Source organism: Macrosteles quadrilineatus, unplaced genomic scaffold (assembly GCF_028750875.1).
Source record: "Macrosteles quadrilineatus isolate MER2022 unplaced genomic scaffold, UCM_ALF_1.0 Scaffold_732__1_contigs__length_34517, whole genome shotgun sequence".
NCBI lineage: Eukaryota > Metazoa > Arthropoda > Insecta > Hemiptera > Cicadellidae > Macrosteles > Macrosteles quadrilineatus.
This window is the reverse complement of record NW_026543325.1, coordinates 12,210-34,518: the sequence shown is the minus strand read 5'-3', so window position 1 is coordinate 34,518 and position 22,309 is coordinate 12,210. Positions and strand designations below refer to the sequence as shown.

General features: G+C 33.9%; 1 protein-coding gene across 1 annotated transcript; it reads right to left on the bottom strand.

Annotated features, from left to right (window-relative positions):
- Nucleotides 1-14,000: 14,000 nt before the first annotated feature.
- LOC128982601 (heme oxygenase 1-like) lies at nt 14,001-16,792 on the bottom strand. Its single transcript, XM_054401561.1, has 3 exons — nt 16,671-16,792; nt 16,293-16,457; nt 14,001-14,780 (listed from the first exon to the last, which is right to left on the bottom strand). Exons 2-3 carry the CDS (start codon nt 16,393-16,395, stop codon nt 14,140-14,142), a joined length of 744 nt encoding a protein of 247 aa, XP_054257536.1. The 5' UTR covers nt 16,396-16,457; nt 16,671-16,792; the 3' UTR covers nt 14,001-14,139.
- Between the last annotated feature and the right edge of the window lie 5,517 nt (nt 16,793-22,309).

Below are 22,309 nucleotides of genomic sequence, written 5' to 3'. Positions count from 1 at the left end.
ACACCTAGTTAATCTACAGCCACAGGTGGGTTCCGAACCACTAGGCCATTACCGGTTTAAACAAAATCAAATGTTAACTTGATCTAACGATACAAGACCATTGACTATATTATAGACTCAAAGGTATGACTGTTGCTGTTTACATTACATTGCCTAATTAATTAACATTAGGCCTAGCTATTTTTAAAACTTATTAATCTACAGCCTAATGTGGGTTCTGAACCACTGGGCCACGACTAACCCACGTAATCGAATGTTTTTTTTTATTTAACAACTAGCTGCTGTAACCGTGCTTCGCAACGGGAAGTCGAATCAGTTTCATAATCATTGACATAGATATAGAATAAATTATCTATGATAAAGTTTTAAATTAGATAATCCTACCATATAGTTGTGTAAAATATATTAAATTTCTTTGGATCAGCTGTCTGAAATTGTGAAATACGCATTTGGCAGTTCTGATCGTTACATTGAAATGTCAACGCAAAGGTAAACATTGTGAATTTTCTCGTGCTTTCATGGAGACTAATTAATATTTACTTTTGGGAAACCTCACCTCAAAACTTTAGACATCCAAGGGGCGTAGCCCGAGAGGAACTCAGGGAAGTGAATATACCTATGACGTGCCTAAATATGTGGACCATCTTTGTGCTTAACTTTGATTGTATCGGTTTAGTATTTAGTCGTGGTCGAGACAGCTGCCCAGACACAGACACCACCTCAATTTTATAATACTGTAGTACTTTCTGTGTTCCCGTTCTACGCACCCCCATCTTGTAGTCAGTGGAAACCTTCGTATACTCAGAACAGCAGTTGGTTTGTATATTTCCAGATATGCTGGCAAAACAATTATAGGACATTTTATAAACCTTCGCAAATACAATATCTGACAATTTCAAGCCAAAACAAATGCTTCGCAATTAAATGTCACCCGGATCGTGTTGGTCCATGTTATATCCAAAGATTGAACTCAAAAAATATTTTATATAATTGGAAGTTACTTTCCACACTAGTTAAAAGTAATTCAAATACTACCTCAACCTAACCATTGAACACGGGTATCAAGGATCATCGTCGATATTTGGTTATGATTAATTGGTTAGGCCTACACACCCAAGAGATGGGCAATAAATGGCCTATTGGCTGTTGTATGGTCCAGCGATTGCAGCACATAGCGGTGAGAAGACACGTTGGAAAAGCGAGTTGAGCATAATCCGTAAACCTCTGTTACAATCACCCACTGCAATTGTGATTATTTACTTTACACTTTACACAACCAACATTGAAGCGCCGTCAATGAGTAGAATATTTTTATCTCAGCTATTGGCGACGCTGATTTAAAAATGTAAGTTTCCCAACTATATACAACACTGATTCAAGGTCTTTTTCCGGTTATCAAAACTCAAGAACAATTTGATACACAAAGAATCTCCGGTTCCTGAACCGAATGATGCCTAATTATTTAATGTCATTTACGGTTACTCATTGTTGCACTAATTAAATCCGTAATGTAAGGAAAAAATGTGTTTAACCTCACTTGGTTAGCATTTGCTTTCAAAACGTGATCGGAAATGGTTGTGGAATTTGTAAACATCATTTGTAGAGTGGAAATGAAATCCGTGCTACGTGCCAAAAATATCTTCTTGAGTTATTGGAAAAAATATCTATCAAACCATTAATGCTCAATTTTTACACCATATTATTTAGGGTAGCTAAAACAAAAGATAAATGATCATAATTTGATGAAAAAACTTTTTTTTTTGTCACTAACAAAATTTATTAATTTATAAAGTTACACATTTGTGAGGGGTATGTCCATAATTATAGTAATGAAAACCAAGCTAAGTACCTATACTCCAAAACCATAAAACGGGTTATGTGCAGAGTTAGTTATATTAATGTAAACAGTACCTGGGGACCGAGCTTTGCTCGGGGAAAATCATTAGTTTACTCTGAACGCAGTTTAGTATTGCAGATACATTAATCCACTCCCAAACTCCACACTGCTCACCTTTACTACTTCCTTCAACACTCCCTGACAGTTCCCACACTCTGCACTGCTAGCCTTACTACTTCCTTCACCATTTCCTACGTCATGGACCTGTTTGCCTCCCTTCCCATACCATTTTAGGATTGCAGATACTGTACCTTAATCTAATCGGTATTAACAGTTCCCACACTCCGGACTGCTTGCCTTTACTACTTCCTTCACCACTTCCTACATCGCGGACCTGTTTCCCTCCCTTCCCATAGCATTTTAGGATTGCAGATACCTTAATCTAATCATCATAACAGTTCCCAAACTCCACACTGCTAGCCTTTACTACAATCATAGATAAAAAAGTACTGCTAGAATGTATCGAGTAATCTTCAGTATACTCTTTGCTCAATAGTAACATACTAATGTTTTTCCTTTTGTACTGTATTTTGTAATTTGATAGTATACTGTAGATAGACATCTTACAAGTCTTTTGTTTAATTTTTCCTTGTTATTTAATTCAGCCAAGATGGTTCTTAGCAACCCATAAGACTAATGTTAAAAAATGTGACTTTCAGTTTAATTTTTCTATGTAATTAGATTTTTGTTGGCAGTTGTAACTGCAATAAACCCTTTTTTAGGCCAGGAATAAACTATTTACAACATTTGAAGAAAATTGTCGGAGCCGTTTTCGATATCTTGGTGCAAGCATACATACATACAAGCAAACATTGCTCATATTAGAGTATAGGATATCAGTGACAGCTAGAAAAAATAATCTTGATCCAAACAGCTGATCGTTATTTCATAGATGACGTATGTGATAAACATTGTGAGAAACTTGACAAAAATCGCACAAAATTGTGGTTTTGAACTCCGACATTTTATTTACAAATTAAGGAGGCCATATTGTAATAGCTAAAGACACTCTCGCCAATATTCATAGGTACTCTCGTTTTTCAGAAGAAGGCCGCGTACAATGCCTTCTGTGCCGTGACATACAGACAGACATAATAGATAAGACCGGTTTCGGCTTCTTTAATGTAGAAAACGTAAAAATAACCAAAAAATATACAGGGTGTCCCGTAAGTAAACAGCCAAACTCCGGGAAATGGATCTATGGCTCAAAATAAAGAGAAAATCAAGAATAATATTTTTCCAAAATCACTTGGTTAACCAGATATCCGCCATTTTGTATATTTTACATAAACATTTTTATTTTTGAAATTTTTCAACCGATCTTTATAAAACTTGGTATGTAATTCTGAGCAATGTAGGCTACAGATAAAACTCTAATTTTACTTATATAGAAACGATATGACTAAGTTGTTTACATTTCCTGGTCAAATAGGCTACTATTTAACCATTAAAAAAACCAAAGTAATTTACAGCCAACGATGGATTCCGAACCACTAAGCCATCATTAACCTAAAAAAATTGAATGTTACCTTAATTTATCAATACGATATGACTTAAGTAGTTTTTATTGCCTGCCAGAATAATATGTTTATTATTTTGTTTTAATTGAGCTACAGTCAAATGAGGGTTCCGAACCACTGGGCCATCACCAGCTTATAAACACATACAATGTTAACTTGATCTAACAAAACAATATTACCATTGACTATACAGTATACAATATGGTATGGCTGTTGTTGTTTACATTGCCTGGCAAAATACTATTTAAAATTGTTTACAGTTTAATCTACAACCAAGAACCAAAGGTGGGTTCAGAACAACTGAACACTTATTCAGAACACTTATTGAAGGTTATCTTCAATCAACAATACAATGTGACAACCAATCTACAACCAACGTTTAACGACTAATCGCTGATTTTTACCATCGCTGATAATTATGCCTTTTTATGAAATTGGGATTGCAATAATTTTTTTCTGTGAAATTGTACATTCTATAACACTCATTAATTTACACATATATATAAGAAGAAAGTTTGTTCCAAAATATCAAGCCAAAGCTGATGATAGTAAAATAACATTGGCAAAGCTTTAATAATTTTAAAACGTTACCTATTTGTTAGCAATCTACAAGTGCAGGTGAGTTCCGAATCATTGGAAAATTGCCAATCACAACGGTAAGTTAATTTAAAGAATCGTAACAGTAGAATAATTTGTGATAATTAGTCAGCAAATAATGATTAATTATCAGTCTGTTGATGGTTAATCCGTGAACTGCTGGAGCAAGCTGGTCGTGTAGGAGAGCGTGGGCCTTCGGCACTGGAAGTCCAGAGTTCAATTTCCGCCAATCTCCTATGGATTTTATTCAAGTGATAATGCCGCAGCCTCTAGGGCTAGTCTGAAGCAGGTCTGAAGTGATCGATGTAAAATTAATAAAATCCCTGGCATTAGTCTCGATGGAAAATCAGTCAACAGTGTAAATTTTGTCCATTGTAGACAAATATCAAACCACTTTGAATTAATAATACCTACTTTCTATAACAAAAAGTGTGTTCCAAATGCAGACGCAACGTTAAAAGTGGGTAGGTATCAGACTCATTGTTAGGTAGGTCTGGCATGATTGGACCATGTTATTTCCCTTCCAGCGCATTAAACTAACTGTATTATTCACTTCTGAATGACATATTTGTGTTCGTTTTTTAATGCTTCAATTCATACTTGGCTTAACATACCTACATTGGTGTGGTCGCCATATCGGAATAAAGTATTAAGTATTAATTAACTATAATTATTATACAATTATTAAATGCACGAAATGGTTTTTTATTGTGTACGATTTGTTTATCATACCCTAGAATGCCAGGCTCTATTACTCAGAACTGTTAACACATTACTATTCACCCTAGGCCTAAAGAGTAGGGGAATTATCACTATAAAGAACATTAGTGTTAGGAGGGATTTGAGCCTAGTTATTATAAAATGCCGTAACTTATGCCATTATGATAAGAACACTGTTATACTTTATCACGAATTAGTAATAATGTATTTGTTTGAAAACTTTAATATTTTTGTGAATTGAATAAAGTGTACTAGAGATTAGCTGGATTTGAACCCAACACTTTGGGAGACGCTTCACGCTGTACTTCTAGCTCTAGAACAACTCGCTTATATTTTTTAAAGCAATACAAATTAGTTATAATAAAAAAAAACAATTATTTACAGCAGTATTAGTGACAGTTGCAGTATTATCATTTTTCACGAATTGGTAGTATTAGATGAATAACCTAAAGCATTTATATCACCAAGATAAAGAACAGTGGTGATTGGCGGAATTTGAACCCAAAACCTCGTGACCGAAACCTTACGATCTGCAACTAGACCGGGCTGCTCCCACTACCACTTGTTAAATACATTAATTTTAGTTCGAATAAAATCAACCATTTTACGGTACCATTATTTGGGCACTATTAATCACGAATTGGTAATTTTAGCTTGTTGAGTCTTAATAATTTTTACTAATTGGATAGGGTTGGTTAGTAATTGGGGGGAATCAAACCCATAACATCAATAGCGCCCCACAATCTACTCCTAGGACTATACTAGCACGCTCCCATTTGTTAAATCCATTAATATTAGTTATAATACAATAACAAATATTGAATACACTTTTAGTGACAATTAATATACCCTAGTTCATCATGAATTTATAAAATTAGATAAGTAACATTATGTATTGTTTTATCACCTAGATAAACTCAATTGGTGATTACTGGGATTTGAACCCAAATGCTCGAGATCGAAGCCTTGAGTTCTACAACCAAACCAGCTCGCTCCAATTTGTTAAATCCATTATTATTAGTTCAAAAAAATTAAAAATTTTACACCACTATCAAGGACAGTTTGATTTTATTACGAATTGGTAATATTAGATAAATAATAACATATTATTATTTTTCATTTTATGTCCTACATTTACATATTAGGACATTGTATTCACCACGGAACTGTTTAGGCATCATCAAGCTAAAAGTAACTATATCTGTGATTAGAAGGATTTAAACCGCGGACCTCAGGGACCGAAGGCCCGTGGTTACGTTGTTCCCTAAATCCCCGTTTACACGCTTGAATTATTTATCTGCACAAACCTGGATTGCAGAGAAAAAAACTGAATATGTACGTTGACTAACAGAAAATTTAAGCATAAATCCACGAAGGCTTTGCGAGACAGCTAGACATATTTTAGCTACAGAAATAATTAAAAAATAACATTCAGTGTAGTTTGCAGAAGATACAAAGAAGACAGGAAGTGGACTTCCGGTAGTCAAATCGCGATCCCACGATCGGCGCGGCGGAATATTTTTGGCTGGGCCGATAGTTCCCGTGGACGCCACTAGATTCGGCCGAGCGCTGTCGTATCAAGAGGTATCAACAATAGTCAGTTGTTTTAAGGTATCAACTTTGGTGCTGTTTTTATGAATGCAGAATGAGATGGCTCTATACAAGTCGAGGTATCAACTTGAGGTGATAATTTTTAAGAATATCAACTTTTCATTACTATTGGTTATACAAGACTATAAACTAAATATATAAGAAAGTAACTGTCTAAATTGTTATAAGACACAGAAGTAAACAAATTTCCATAACACATGCTTTAAAATAAACCAATATATACGACGGAAAGAGGTATCAACATAGTCAGGTGTTTTAACGTATCAACTTTGGTGCCGTTTATATGAATGCAAAATGGCGGCTCTATATTGTTCGAGGTATCAACTTTAGGTGATATTTTATGAAGATCAACTTTTGATTACTATTGGTTGGTTATTAAAGACTATAAACTAAACATTTAAGGAAGTATCAGTCTAAGATGTTATAAGACAAAGAAGTAAAACTATTTCCATAAGATAGGCTTTAAAATAAACCAATATATACGACGGAAAGAGGTATCAACATAGTCAGGTGTTTTAACGTATCAACTTTGGTGCCGTTTTTATGAATGCAAGATGGCGGCTCTATATTGGTCGAGGTATCAACTTGAGGTGATATTTTTTAAGAAGATCAACTTTTGATTACTATTGGTTATACATGACTATAAACTAAATATATAACAATATATAAGTCTGAATTTTTATAAAACTTAATAATATACCATCCACTGTAACGTAGGATTCAAAATAAAAGAATATATACGATGGAAAGTGGTATCAACAATTGCAGCACATTTTAAGGTATCAACAATGGTGCTGACTTTATGAATATATATATATGTGTGTCCGTTAGCGCGATAACTCGAGCAAAAATGATCCGATTTTGATGAAATTTGGTACAAATGTGTAAACCTACGTTTATTCGAACGAGTTCGCGAACCAGCATGATCGGACTATGGGAACAGGGGTTTATGGGGGCTTTTATGGGGTAAAAATGGGTTTTTCCTATTTTTGGCCCAAAAAACATAAAATTTTGAAATTTCTTTCCAATCTATTTTGTAGAGCTTAAAAAAACAAATAATTTAGTATATTGAAGCGTTATAATGCGCCTAATGGTTACGGAGAAAATTCCAAAAAATTGTTAATTTAAAATTCCTATGTTATTCTTATGGAGAATAAGTAAACCGTTGTAGTGTGCTTGTTTATTAACATATTTTGCCCAAATTTGGAAAATGTTTTTATTTCTTACTAACTATTAACATTTTACATTAAAAAAAACACTTTTACCCTCCCTGTTGCAGCAAACCTAAGTATGTGTTAAACTGATTCTATTTAAATAGGGAATAAATGTGATATTCTAAATCCAATCAGGCAAATGGAAATTCGCTTAGTCTGCAGGTTTGCTGCGGCGGGGGTATTTTGAACGATGTAACATATATGTGCCCTGTGCCCAGCTATTTTACCTAATCTGATATTAAGAATGAGCTGAATGTTTACTATCTCAGTGGTGTCAGAGAAAAGGCACACAATATTTCGTAATGGGACTTTTAGAATGTGAGGAATCCATTAAACGTAATCGGAAGGAAGACCTTTCACAAGCCGTCATCTTATAACATATCTTCCTGCTTACGCTTTCCATTTTATCACCACGTCATTTCATCTCTGACACCGCACAAATTGAGAAGTATGAAATCCCCGTTTACTAAAGAACCAACATTTGTTTCTTGTAAAAAATAAATAAATTGATTATTGTTGTTATTCTTTTAAAATATGTCACTAATTAATTGGATTTTGGAATAGTTTCTTTGAAAAATTCCTGCATCCAATATTTTTTCAATTACTACAGACTGTTTGTGGCTAAGCCATGAGACTGTATACAACAAATGTTTTTATTTACATCTGATTAACACAGATGATATTTTGTTGGTGATTGTAAATAAAAACATTTGTTGTATAATAGGATATTTGTTGCAGAAGCCTTGGAGCAAAGTTTTGTACTGAGAACAGTGTGGCTAAGCCATGAGACTGTATACAACAAATGTTTTTATTTACAATCACCAACAAAATATCATCTGTGTTAATCAGATGTAAATAAAAACATTTGTTGTATACAGTCTCATGGCTTAGCCACACTGTTCTCAGTACAAAACTTTGCTCCAAGGCTGCTGCAACAAATATCCTATCATATTGCCAGCCAAAAATACTACACTGAACAATTAAAATTTCCTGTACGGTACCCTGAAATTCAGTAACTCTCTTGGACACTATCCAAAAAATGATAAAAGACAAATAACTGATAAAAGCTACAGGACCTAAATTTTTGAAACACAAAAAAACTCTGAAAGAGAAAAAAATCCCACCATTGGTCCCATAAATCCCATTTCCGAAATAGGTTCCGCCATTACACAAATAGTTTACTATGAAGAAATAATAAAATATTCGAAGTATTAATTATCTAGAGGTTATGTTTAATTAAGCTGTTCCATAGAATCTTTTGAAACGCTCGAATTTCACTGAACTCTTTAATTAATCGCTTAGTTATTCAGCCTTGGGCAAAGATATCGTTGCCTTTAATAATCTATAAAATAAAACAGTTCTTGACATTTTATGTAAGATGTTGTAAATTTTAATCACCTATATTATCACCTATTTTCGAGTTGAAATGAATTGGTCAATCTTTTTTTCAATCTTTCATATATGTAGTAGACTTAGACAGTTCTAACTTATAACTAACAGCAATCGTGATATTGATCAGAAATAAAACAGACTACCGAAATTACGGTTTAGTTTTAAATATTCTGTTACTTGAACTTTTTTGTTAGTCTAGTGGCTTTATAAACTAAAAAAACCAGTAGAATATTGTGTAAAATAATTCTTATGAACAAATGTATGTTAACGACGACTCGACTTTTCACTATCATAACGTTAAATATTTTTGAGATTAGTTTTTAAATTAAATTTTCCCATGATAAAAGTTGGACCTTTTTTAACAGACTATTGAGAGTTAGTGCCAAGTTTAATATCAAATATTTCTTCGCCGCAAAGTAAATAACACAAGGCTCCAAATATATTCACACAGTCTGACACATAATCAGGCCGAGATGAGGATGTTACCAAGTTACTGATATCTCCGAGTCTGAAAAGCAATCTCCACCTCACTCCAGGCTGTCACAAATTCATTCAGTAATAATTCCAAATATAGTAATCTTGGCTACATTTTGTATGATGGATGAAGTATTTTTTTTTTTTTATTTTACAACTGCGTTAAAATTAGCAAGTAACTAAAAGTTGCAACATAGGCAACATTATTGTTTCACACAAACTATATTTAACTTTTGGGCTAATACATTGTTGCTCATGTGTACATGTGCTGCGATAGTGCGTTTGGAAAATATTGTTGTAATACATTTAACATTGCATTTTCTCGGTGTGTAATTTGTTGTTTAAAACTGGAATAAAATATAAAATATCATAAAAACTTATTAGTTATTTTTCACGGAGAGATTAATAATTATATTTTTATAAATGAAATTATGGTTTTATAATAATTAGTATGTAACAATGATAATTACACAAATATATCAACTGAGATTCTTAAATAAACTTCTTCAGTTAATGGTTTCAAAAATTAACTGATTTGAAGAGAACAATGAGAATTTCAGAATAAACCAATTATGAACACATTTCCTTTTAGTCAACAGGTTTATTGTGCCCAGATAACCTCATTCTCTTTTCTTCAACAATCTCTTACCAACAATAGAATTGGAGAAACTCCCATTTTATAAATTCAACAATATCTTCGTATAATTGCGATTATTCGCCAATCCCTCTCTTTGCACACTTTCTAGTTGGACTATTAAACAACATTAAGTATTTATACCACCATCAAATGCTATTTTGTTTGAACTGTATAGGCCTACACTTTTTTTAGGGTGGCGTAACTAGCTCGTAATTGACATAAATGGTATTTTTAATTAGGTAGAAGTATGTTTGGTTCAGCGAACTTCCTAAATAAAAAATAAGCTATTATCGTGGGTCTAATGGTTAGACGGATTTATTTTCGTTTTTATGTCCCTAGAGCCCAAAAAACACTACCAGGAACAGGGCTTTAAGGGTAAGAATTGATTTTTCCTATTTTCGACCCATAAAACACAAGATTATGCAATTTTTTCTATCCCGTTTTGAAGAACATTAAAAACATATAATTTAGTAAATTCAAGCATTGTTGTGCGTTTTCTGGTTTTTGAGAAAAAAATTTAAACTCTACTTTGAAAATTCCCAAGTTATTCATATGGAGAATGTGTAAACTGTTGTAGTTTGCATGTTTATGGATATATTTTGATCAAATTTCATACCAGTCGGTGGCTCATTTGGAAGCGTCACGGACTTCCGGCCCAATGGTATGTTTTCTGTGGCCCAAGACAGCGATGTCGTGGGTTCGGATCCTGGACACTGACACTAAAATTTATCAGTAGGCCTACAGTTGACCTCCGTACTGTACCGGCTCACCCCTTACTTTGCTGGATAAGTTCCACGCACAGATCTGCAGTCTATGTGGACGGGCAAATGCAAGGTTAAAAGAGGTCGCCAACCTTTTTATAAAGAAAAAGAAGTAGAGGTGACTCAACCATCAAGTAGAGGTAACTCAACCATCAAGTAGAGGTAACTCAACCATCAAGTAGAGGTAACTCGACCATCAAGTAGAAGTAACTCAACCATAAGTAGAGGTAACACAACCATCATGGGGAGGTAACTCAACCATCGTCAGGTATCATGAAATATTCTTTAACATGATTTTGAAGAACAGTTTGTATTGTTACAATTTAAAAACTACCATAGTTTGTACCTTGTTAAATTAGCTACAAGGCAAATAAGAACAATTCGACATCAGGTACAGCTTGATTCTTTTTTATATATTTTCGATTAGGCCTATTTATCATTTGCATTTTATGTATTTTACTTCTTCTGTGAGGGAATGGTCAAAACCCTGGTATTGTTATGGTCGAATGTGATCCTTTTGTTACATAATATCATTAATTATATAAAATCCAAAAAAACAAAGAGCTCATGCATATTTTGACTATAAAGAAAGTTGATAATTTGAAGAAGTACCGGTACTACTGTTGTTATAAACCTTTTTTAGAGAAACAATATTTTTTTCTTTAGGTGAGAAAAAACATAATGATATTTACAAAACATACAAAAATACTTTAAGGTTATTTATTGAAGAGATACAAGTTCTAAAAACATAAATTCACAAAGTTATAAAATTACTGCGAGTTTTTCTAGAATCTTGGTTTGTTTAACTGAAATGACTTGAGTCTAATATTGGTAGGTAAACAGTGAACTTGTGTGTTGTTTGTCTTTGTTCCAGGAATAAACATGTTGTGGAGGTACAACAGACAACATTCAGCAACACAATGTTGTATACCTACAGCACAAACAAGTATGTCACACAAGTTGTATACGTAGTATACAACAATAAACCATGAGCCTTGTTTCTTGTTTTGTCAGAGTTATAAAATATTGAACTTAGATAATAAAGTGACTTACAAAAGGACTTACAAAGTGACTTATAAGCGGATTTTTGTTGAACAGGGAGGAGTAATTTTTATCTGCACTTTGAACAAAAGGGATTAGCATGCATGAAGTGTAAATAAGTTATCTGGTATATTGTTAATGGACTATGAGTGCTACTAACCTGGGAGTAAACATTATCATGAAAACAACAAAGCGTTGATAGTAGTTATCAGTCTATTGATAAAATATGTTACATGGATATAACAAATAGAAAATTTATCATTTAGTTAGAATAGAAGTATTGAAGGAAGTCTATGGTTTGAAACTTCTTCTGATGAAGTACCCAGCATAGGGGTAAATGTCTGGGTAAATTAGCAAATAAATAACAATAGAATAAGAGAATAAGTAAAACTATTGTGTAGCTGGTGTGTTTATGTTGATTAAATTTGGCCAAATTATTTATCTTATATCAAGCATTTAATATTTTGCTAAAAACACACCTTATCCGTGGCAGCCAACCTAAGTACTTGTTATTCATGTTTGTTTTTTTTTTTAAAGAGGGAATAAATCAGACAAGTTTAAGTGGATCTTAGTGAAAATCCAAACAGGCAAATGAAGTGGAATTTTGCAAAATCCTCTGGTTTGCAGCGGTGGGGGTATTATTTAATAATGTATGATTAATGATGGTGGTTAATTTTTTTGGGTGATTTACAATATTTATTGACAGAGGAGTGGAGCCAAAAATTTTAGACGTAACACATGTAACTTTTTTAAGGAAGAAGAATATAAAAAAGTTGGTCAATTCAAACATACAACTTAATAAAGATGAAGATACTTTATATTCAAGATCATTCCAAAGATGATAAACTCAATTTGCATGTTTACTATCCTGCTAACTTTGCCTGGGACTTTTGAATATAAATTTAAGAATAAAGAAAACATTCACTAGAATTCAGCAATTCTTTTTATTTTTAGTTGCAATGGGAAATCAAGCATAATTGTTTGGTTAGTATCTGAAAGTGTATTTATACAAATGTTTTAGTAATTTTATTTTGATGTTTTATTTTGGTACCCTTTTAAATATTGCCTGGTTAGTCAAAACTTTTCTTTCCCACACCTGTCTGTAAAATTGGGGGCATAACCTAGGTTTTAGTTCTAAAATTTATTTTTTATATACTTTTTATACTCGTATTTATATAATTTTTCATCACTCTGTAACGAAAGTAACTATTTTCGATAACAGCTGACATCAATGAAAGTAGTCGTTTCCCAAGCTCTAATTTAGGGCGAGGGAAAATCGATCAGCTGATTTTCCCTCACTCTAAATTTACTTTCCCTCGCTCTCAATTAGTTCTCCATTTATTCACTACGCGCGCTAGTGTTTTGTTATGGTTTAATTTAATGATTTGAATCAGCTGTATGTATTGTTCAAAGTTGTTTTATTCTTTTATTTTGATATTCAAACAAAATGTATACGTAGGTTTCCTTTTAGAAAATTTTATTTTATTTTATTTTGATGTTCAATCAAATAAATTGAGAAATAAAATAGTTGTTATATTACTGAGGTCTGCTATTCTGTGTTTGTGTATTTTTGCGTCGTGGTGAAAAGTATCGTTCATAACTCGTACCGAAAGTTATTATCCGGCACTTGCTCCATTATTCCCGTCCTCGGCTTCGCCTCGTACGTGAAAATAACTCTCACATACTCGGCTTCGCCTCGCACGTGAAATTGATGTTCCCTGTGTTCGGCTTCGCCTCACACAAAAACTTGAGCGTGCGACGGAAAATGCCACTTTCGGTCCTAGTAATGAAATATACTATTCCTACATTTCTTTAAAAATAAAACTATTATTTGTAAACCTATTATCTAGGTTGCTCTTTGGAAATAATTTCAATTTAAATGTGAATAAAGAGATCATGTTATTGAAACTCTACAGTATTTATGGCATACTTAAAAAAATTAAGATAGGGCTTAATACCCACATAGATAGGGGTAGGCCTACACACTTTAAATAGGCTGTGAAAAGGAACCTTTGCAGAATTATTTCAGGTCACCCAGATATAATGCTAATTATGGACCAAAGCCTTTTAGCAATATTTAGGAAGACTCATTAAATAAAGTTGTTAACTTACTTAATTGTTCAAGGGATACTAAAATTATAACCTTGATAAAATCATTTAATTCAGATTTAACAATCAATACATTATAATAATTATAATACAGTATTCATTAACTGACTCAAGACATGAATCCACTACTTATTTGACACAGCCATAAACAATAACCGTTTACACTCTAAAACAGCCAACGATACAAAGCAATAATCAAAAAAATAAAAAACAAAATTGCTAAGACTTTTTTTAAAAACACAAACGAGGTTCCTTGAATTGTTCTAATCATTGAATTGTTTAGAACAAAAACCATTTTACTTTCTTCCAGTAACTTCTCTTTTGTTTCCTCGTCAAGATCCAAAGCAATGCTGTTGGTTGTGTCTACTATCCTTTTTTTCAAACTTGAAATGGAGTGATCCCCGAAATTCGTGACGGAGTTACCGTCAGCTGACTTTTCACTCTTCTTTTGAAATGGATTTAACTTACTTCCCAATTCTCGTTTCTTTACAAGTATTTGCCCGCCTGATAGCAAACCCATGTAGAGGTGATAGATGTAAGCCATAAGAAGTATTGGGGTTTCCTTTTCTATTGTTTGCAGATGAATCAGATACTTGACCACACTCTCTCTGGGTGTATAGTTCTTGGCCCAGTTTACTCCAAGATAAAACTCAAGATCTTTTTGGAAGGCTTCAGTTCGCATCAATTCTTCAAACTTAAACTCCCCAACCGGTGTTCCTTTTAGACGAACCATGGCTTCTTCCAGATAGCGAAAGATTTCATAGAAGACGAGTAAGCCTTCTGCCCAAACTGAATTATCTGACATCGCTGGAAAGAAATACTTATCAGATGTATTTTGCATGAGAGTTTATTTTAAGCAATTCAGTGCCAGCTGTATGAGTATCATATGTATAGTAAAAAAAAATTAATAACTGAGGTTACCGCACACAGAATAATGTTTTCTCTTTTTAAATTAAAAGAGCATTTTTTTTTGTTTCAAGTGAATCTTTTGTAATGTTAGTTATACTATGAGCCTATGATACTGTGGGATATTTACCGCCACACTACACTGTTTTAATAGACTTTCCATGAATGAAATTAGTCCGGAAAACAGCTGTTTGCCACCTGCTACCAGTGCTCGATTTGCAGGGGAACACGGCAGAGCTGAGTTCCTCTACCTCTCTTACGGAATGATAAAAATACTGGAATAAATTGGTACTAATCACATTAAACCATCTATACATACCTACTACACTAAAAATAGGTTACAGTTTTGATACCTCATTTTTTACAAATTGAGCACTGCATACTAAGTACTGTACTGTAATGAGTTTTTACCGGATACCAGCTGATTATAATTGGCAATTTCAAGAAATTTGGCAATAAGTCAACAAATCGTCAAACGATTAAACAAAAACATAGGTAACCTCTCTTGGAAGTTATGAGATGATTGTAGCCTACTTCAGTTGGTGGGAATATATTTAGGCTAACCGATTTGTAGTTTTTTTTTATGTTAGGTTATTTAAGAGAGTAGTACGGCAAAAAATATCGTATGTCACTTGTCCAAAATGTGTCAACCATACTCGTATGGTAATCGCGCGAGACGACCTATTTTCCAGATTAGTAACGTAATATTACTATTAAGTTATTATGATAGTAAGCTAAGCTTTGGTTTAACTGGAAAATGGATGAAAATACACTGCACGTATGAGTATCAGTATTTTTGTTTTGAGTTCCAGTTGTAGTGAAGTAAAATGATGTAACTAGGCATAATGCCGATAACAAAATCAGAGTCAGTTAATAAAGTTCAAAATTTGTTAGGCCTACTTCCATTTGCTTGACTATGATTGAAAACAGTCAGCTGTAGGCTTAGTTAACCCACAGTTCATTCCATTTGTAAATGTTATCCGTCCTACCTTGTTTATTGTACTTAATGTTGTATATTTTTACGGCGATATCTTGAGAAATATTCATCAGCGGTGAAAAAAATGGTATATTTGGATTCAGGAGGTAAAAAACTATAAAGTAAGATATCAAAATTAAAAATTCGTTTGGAGGTACCTATACGGAATAAATAGGCTACCAAAGTTTTTTAAAACGATGGTGATTTGAACTAGATAAGTTACCGGTATATGGTATTTTAAATTAGGCTATGTGTTTCTCAGTGTAAGTTAAGTTACAGAAAGTTATTAAGAAAAAATAACTATAGCCTTATAACTTAATATCTTTTTATAAGTGGTTCCCGAGAAAAAAAATCCAAGGTTGTAGTGGGTCACCAAACCAACAAGTTTTAGGACCGTTGCTGTAAAGGAATAAGTTAACTTAACTTAAATAACTTACCAAAAGCAAGTTTTGCGTTAACCATGGCATCACTTATCGCATGTACTTCTCTCGTTGCCAAGCGCATCTGCTTGGATAATGGAATTTTTTCTTTTTCGGACATGTCAAGGGTCTGATTTATTTTCAACTTTTTTAAGCTCTTGTAAAGTTCACTTTCCCAACTTACTGAAAACAACAAATCTTTTAAGTTATTTAGAATTAATTGTATAACACGACTTGGTGGTACCGGTACAACTATCTGACACAATTTATCTTTGGATATTATGAGACACACTCTCGAGTCTCGATTTAGCTAGGCTATAGCCTAAAGATAACTTAGTCCTTATATTTTTTTACCTAGCATAGGCTATCTGGGATTACTGCATATTAAACACTTACCAGCTTAAATCGTTCTACAGCAACATAAAACAACCACAACCAAACAATAAATATTTTGTTGTTACAGTAGTAAGTTATTTAGACTAAATTTTGTTAACCTTTAATTTCTTTTCTTATTTGTTATTGTTTAGCCTATTGTTTTTGTTTTGTTCTCTTTTACTCTGTCTGTGTACGTCTGTGTCTGTACATTTTTGTTGTTCTTGTCACTTTTAGATCTCAGACTATCGTTTCAGTCCAGTCCACACCCTATTCTCAGTCTCACCTCACTCTCACTCCACCCTACTCTATTCTCAGGAGCGTCGTCTGTACATTTTTACTTTCTCCCCCTATACCATAGTATATGGAGAAAGTATTGTTTTCGTCAAAATTTTCGAGTTTGAGTTTTGAGTGGATATATTCGTTTTGGGTCCCCCTGGACCCAAAAAATTGGTTTTCGAAGTGATGTCTGTGTGTGTGTGTGTGTGTGTGTGTGTGTGTGTGTGTGTGTGTGTGTGTGTGTCTGTGCTTTCGTGCTGCATAAGCTGTGGGGACATGAGTGTGAATGTGACCAGACTGTGTGGACCTGGTTGCTTATGTGGACATCACACACGTCCACACAATTTTCACAGGAAATACATTAACTGTGTGGACTTAGTGATGTCTGACTAGTGGCGCTCCTACAGACTTTTTGGTGAACAAGGAAAGCTGCTGGCGGCTACTAGCAATGGGACTTGAGTGTTTGGCTTCCCAATCTCCTGATATAGAATACTCCTTGTACAACATTTCATAATAAATTAATAACCCAATCAACTATTTAAATAATTCTTACAGTTTGGTTAAACATAGCATAATTATCATTTATATATATTTATTTATTTATATAAATATTATTTTTTTAACATTTATGCCACCTAATATTTTTTTCATAGTTATTTATTTCACTATTTGTTCTTGTAATTCCATTTAGCTCATATTTTCACCCATCTTCTTTCATTTATTTATTTTTTCTATTTGATCAAATAGAATTAGATAAAAAGGTTAATTTAATTTATTCAGTTCATTTTACATTTATGTTTTTCTTATCCATTAAAAAATATGTGTGTACAATTTTTGTAAATACTTTGTTGGAATAAATATATAATTCATTCATTCATTCAAAATTAATATATAGAGTGTGTTATAATAAATCATTATCATATTTAAATGTTACATATATTATTCGATATGGTATTTAGTAAGTAAAAAAAAAAAACAATTTGCAGGATCCATTTGCAACAATTTGCAAGTGAATAGACAGTGCTGGCCAGACTTTACAGTTTTATCATTTTTTATTCTTTTTTTTTAATTTGATCAACATGACTAGTTTTGACTATTGTGATTTTGACAGCATTTTAAAGAATCTTTTGACATACCACAATGTTAATACATTGATTATGTGGTTGCATACAAAGACTTGACGAAGTTCTAAGGAACGAAACTAGTCGTCATACCAGCAACTGTGGTTGGATCAGGTAATCCTTTTATATTATTAATAAAACTTGTGTCTGTAATAGAAAGCAAGTGGTCTACTAAGAACAAATAATAGAAGTCATTGGATTCATCCTTTTTGTCGTGTGAGCTTCTTCAGACCATGAGGCATCAGATGACAAAAATAAACACGCATTTTAGGAATGCTATTCTATGCTATCAGAATATTATTATGCCTGTTTGTCCCACAGGGATAGCTGGCCATGAACATTTTCGATAAACTTATCAACATCAAACATTTCTAGTAGATTCTAAACAACCGCACAACGCAACAGGATAGTTGGCACGAACCCCCGAGACTGGACGAGTTTTCGGTCTTTGTCTGGTCGTACTAAGATGATTGATTAAATGCACTAAGTTGTGACAAAATTAGTCAGTACAGTTTTTATCCCTGTCTTATTACATTTTTCCATTACAAGTCCCATCATTTATTAAATGGCCATCAATAATTGTCTTTACTTTCTGGTTAATTGCGTTCTTAAGAACGGGGTTTGTAAGTGTTTGTGATGCTAAGCTTGAGAACGCCTCACAGAAGAAATTTACACTCGCTAAAATCTGGTGATCTAGGGGCCACGACATAATATCACGACATAAATATTGGGAAGGTGAAATAAACCATTCTAGAATAGAAATATAATAAATTTAATGAAAATTGAATCCTTATGGGCAGTGAATCTTGTTAAATTAACATTTATAAGGTTTAATGTTTATCTAACGTTGTTGTCTCACCTGTGGCATAAAAAAGAGCTTAATCAACAATTATGAACCACAGCTTGACACAGGGCCGTCCGAAGGGGGGGGGGGCAACCGGGGCAAGTTGACCCGGGCGCCGGAGCAAATTTTGTTTGTGGTATTGTAGGTTTGCATGAATTGTAATGGTTATCAGATTATGGCGTTAATAAATACGAATCTGAAAAATGAGGCTGTAGTTAACAATAATTTGTAATACTATAGGTGTAATCAAAATGTAAACGTAATGTAGTATGAAGCTAACATATGCGAATGCGACTAGTACTGGGGAGGAGGGGGCACCGCGACTACATTTTCCCCGGACGCTGACAACCCTAGGGACGGCCCTGGCTGACAAAGCGTTTCAACATCTACATCATCCTAACAGTTTCTTTAGAACTGAACGGCTGCATTTTCCCGATAGATTCCGTTTCCCTAAAATTCATTCGTACGGACATAATTCATTTAAAAAAAATAAAAATAATTCAATAATAAAGTGAATTACAATTAAAAAACTGAGAAGACAAAATGTTTAACTCTCCTCTAATAGTAAGGGGGTGTCGTCAAGATGCTAACCCAACAAAACGCCACCATCTAGATGACCGAAGTGTTGGGTTGACTTGTAGGTTGCAATTTAAGTGCCGTACCGACAGTATAGTCATTAATTAAAATATATAGTACATTTTCCTTACGTCCGCCAGTAATTTTAATACGGGAATATGCTTCTCATAAAACCTTTTGTACTGCCGTTGATTATGGACGCTAACTGACTACAAGTACAGGTAATGTATCATAAGGGGGGAGACGTGATTCATATGATATTTCTTTGTACTATCGGTCGCTGATTACTGTACAGAATCATCTTTTTCCATTTTCCTACCTGCATTAATCCATTTACACTATCGTCGATTATAGGCGCTAACTAGAGCTACAGTTCAACATAGTCAAGCTATAGTCAAATTTGAAACTGAATTGAGTACCTCATCTGAAAGGGCTTTCTGTTCAGAGACAAAGTCAATTGGTGTCATACATTAAGTCAAAACGGGTGGGTTCCATAATATCGACAACCGTAGAAATTGATCGAAACTGAATTATTCCCAGTTTGTCGACACTGGAATATTCCCACTTAACCGACATCCCAAATAACCGACGTCGCAAATGATCGACACCACAAATTGTCGACATCCCATATTGTCGACAACGAAATAGTTTCACTATGTCGACACTGAAATAGTCCCAGTATATCGACAAGCTCCCGTTCTTCGGAGCTACTCTTGAAAAGGAGTTCTAATTCATCGTTCAGTTCCTCAACTCACGAGTCGCAATCGCAATATTTAATTCCGAATTCCGACGGACAATGAATAAATGATAAGCTGGCCATTTTGACTAAGCATTAAGTTATTACTTTTATATTGTAAATATTTATCTTTTTTTATTTCTTTCCTTGCTTACAGGAAAATTGGTGACTCGTGTGTTACAAACAATAGTTTTTAAGGGAAACAATGTGAAATAATTTGTATAGGTAGGTTATGTAGGCTAATCAACATGATAACAGACACTTTAGGTAAGTCACCAACAAGAACTTAAGATACAGCTTATTGGTAGGCTAATTCTGAATCATCAAGCAATATTGTAGCAAATGTTTGAATAGGCATATCCCTAGGCTATTAGGATTGTCTCTTATTCCCATTGACCCAGTGGCCAGTGTCAACTTTAAGAATTTGTTTAGGCCTATGTAAAAATATGCGGCTGCACTTTAGTTTATGTCCTTTATTCATTCAAATGAAAGATATTAAGGGTACAGTTTCTTAACTGGGCTATGCTAATATCGATTGCAACTATCGTTTCGATTAGTAAACCTTCATGCGATTTTTTCACCATCAGCAAGTTTGGTTGGTTAGGTTAGGTTATGATAGTTTTATTTTGCAATAGATGTATTTAAAAATATCGATTACTAATCAATATTTTCAATTCGATAGTTTCAATCAATATTAGCATAGACCAGTTAAGAAACTGTAGGACTACCCGATATGAGTACATAAGTTAGACTATTTAATATTTTGAATACTTCATTCCGTTAGTTAGGTTAGGTTTCACCCTAACATTACCCAAAATTGATATAGGCCTAAGTTTATCGAATGAAATAATCAATATGACTGGGACGGGTGGCGTCGTCCTGTAATCCAGCTACTAGGAGGTCACGAATTGTGGATATTTAAGTTATAGGCATGCACTGTGGATGCGATACTCCCTGGTGTGGATTAACGTCCGCTTGAGTGAGTACTACGACTATCCGCAGTACTATCCTGATAATTAGACCAATTCGTATAGGCTATAGACCAAGGCAATAATGTGGTTCGGATTCCACTATGAACTGTAGGTCCCTTAGTTGCCATTAGCTGTATGGGCTATTAATTAACAGCTGTGTCTAAGGAATGTCTTGAACTTAATAACAAACTTGATGGTATTGTAAAAACTCAAAAACAGGGTTCTGCTGAAACCTGTTCTGGGCCTATGCTTAGTCAAGAATCAAATTTGTTGATTAAATCGAATGAGAATAACAACTGTTCTAAAGACAATGGGGATGAGGAAGTAGAGCAATCTACCGGTAATAACCCCAACATTCACAGTCGTAACCCTTTGAAATCTGACAGTGCAGGCTTTGGCTTTGGCGCAAAAATAATAAGGTAGGCTTAGGTGGTGAACAGCCTAGCCTCAGGAAAAATTTTGCAGATGCTGTAAAGAATCCTTCAGTGAAAAAGAAGACATCAGAAGGCAATAGGCCCTTGATTGGTACAAAGAGTAAAGGTGACTCATCGGAAGATGAAGGCCTAAAAATTGTTGAAAAAAAAGTGTGGTTATTTGTCTCAAGAGTTCAACCCGATGTCACTAAAGAATCCTTTGAAAATTTTGTAAAGAAAGGCGGTGTCGATAACCTTGAGTGTGAAAAACTAGAAACTAAATACCCTACATATGCTTCATTCAAGGTAGGTGTGTCACTTGGAGATTTTGATACAGTGTGGAAGGCTGAATTTTGGCCTGAAGGGACACTGATAAGGAAATACGTCCCTAAAAGAGGTCTCACTGTACACAGTAGGACTTTTTTAGGGAAACAGAGCCCTCAGTCCTAGATAATAACAACTTTTTATCTGAAGGGCCTAATGTACCAGTGAATAGCCTACATAACCTCAAACTCTGTGGAATTAATATTCAGTGCTTAAGAAACAAAACACTTGAACTAGAGATTCTTTGCTCTGAAAATAACATTGATATCATGTGTATATGTGAGCATCAGCTCACAAATAGTGAGATTGATTCTTTCAGTTTTTTTGGGTAATATGGAGCTTGCTGCTTACTTCTGTAGACAATCTTGTAGTGGCGGCTCCGCAGTGTACATAGACCAT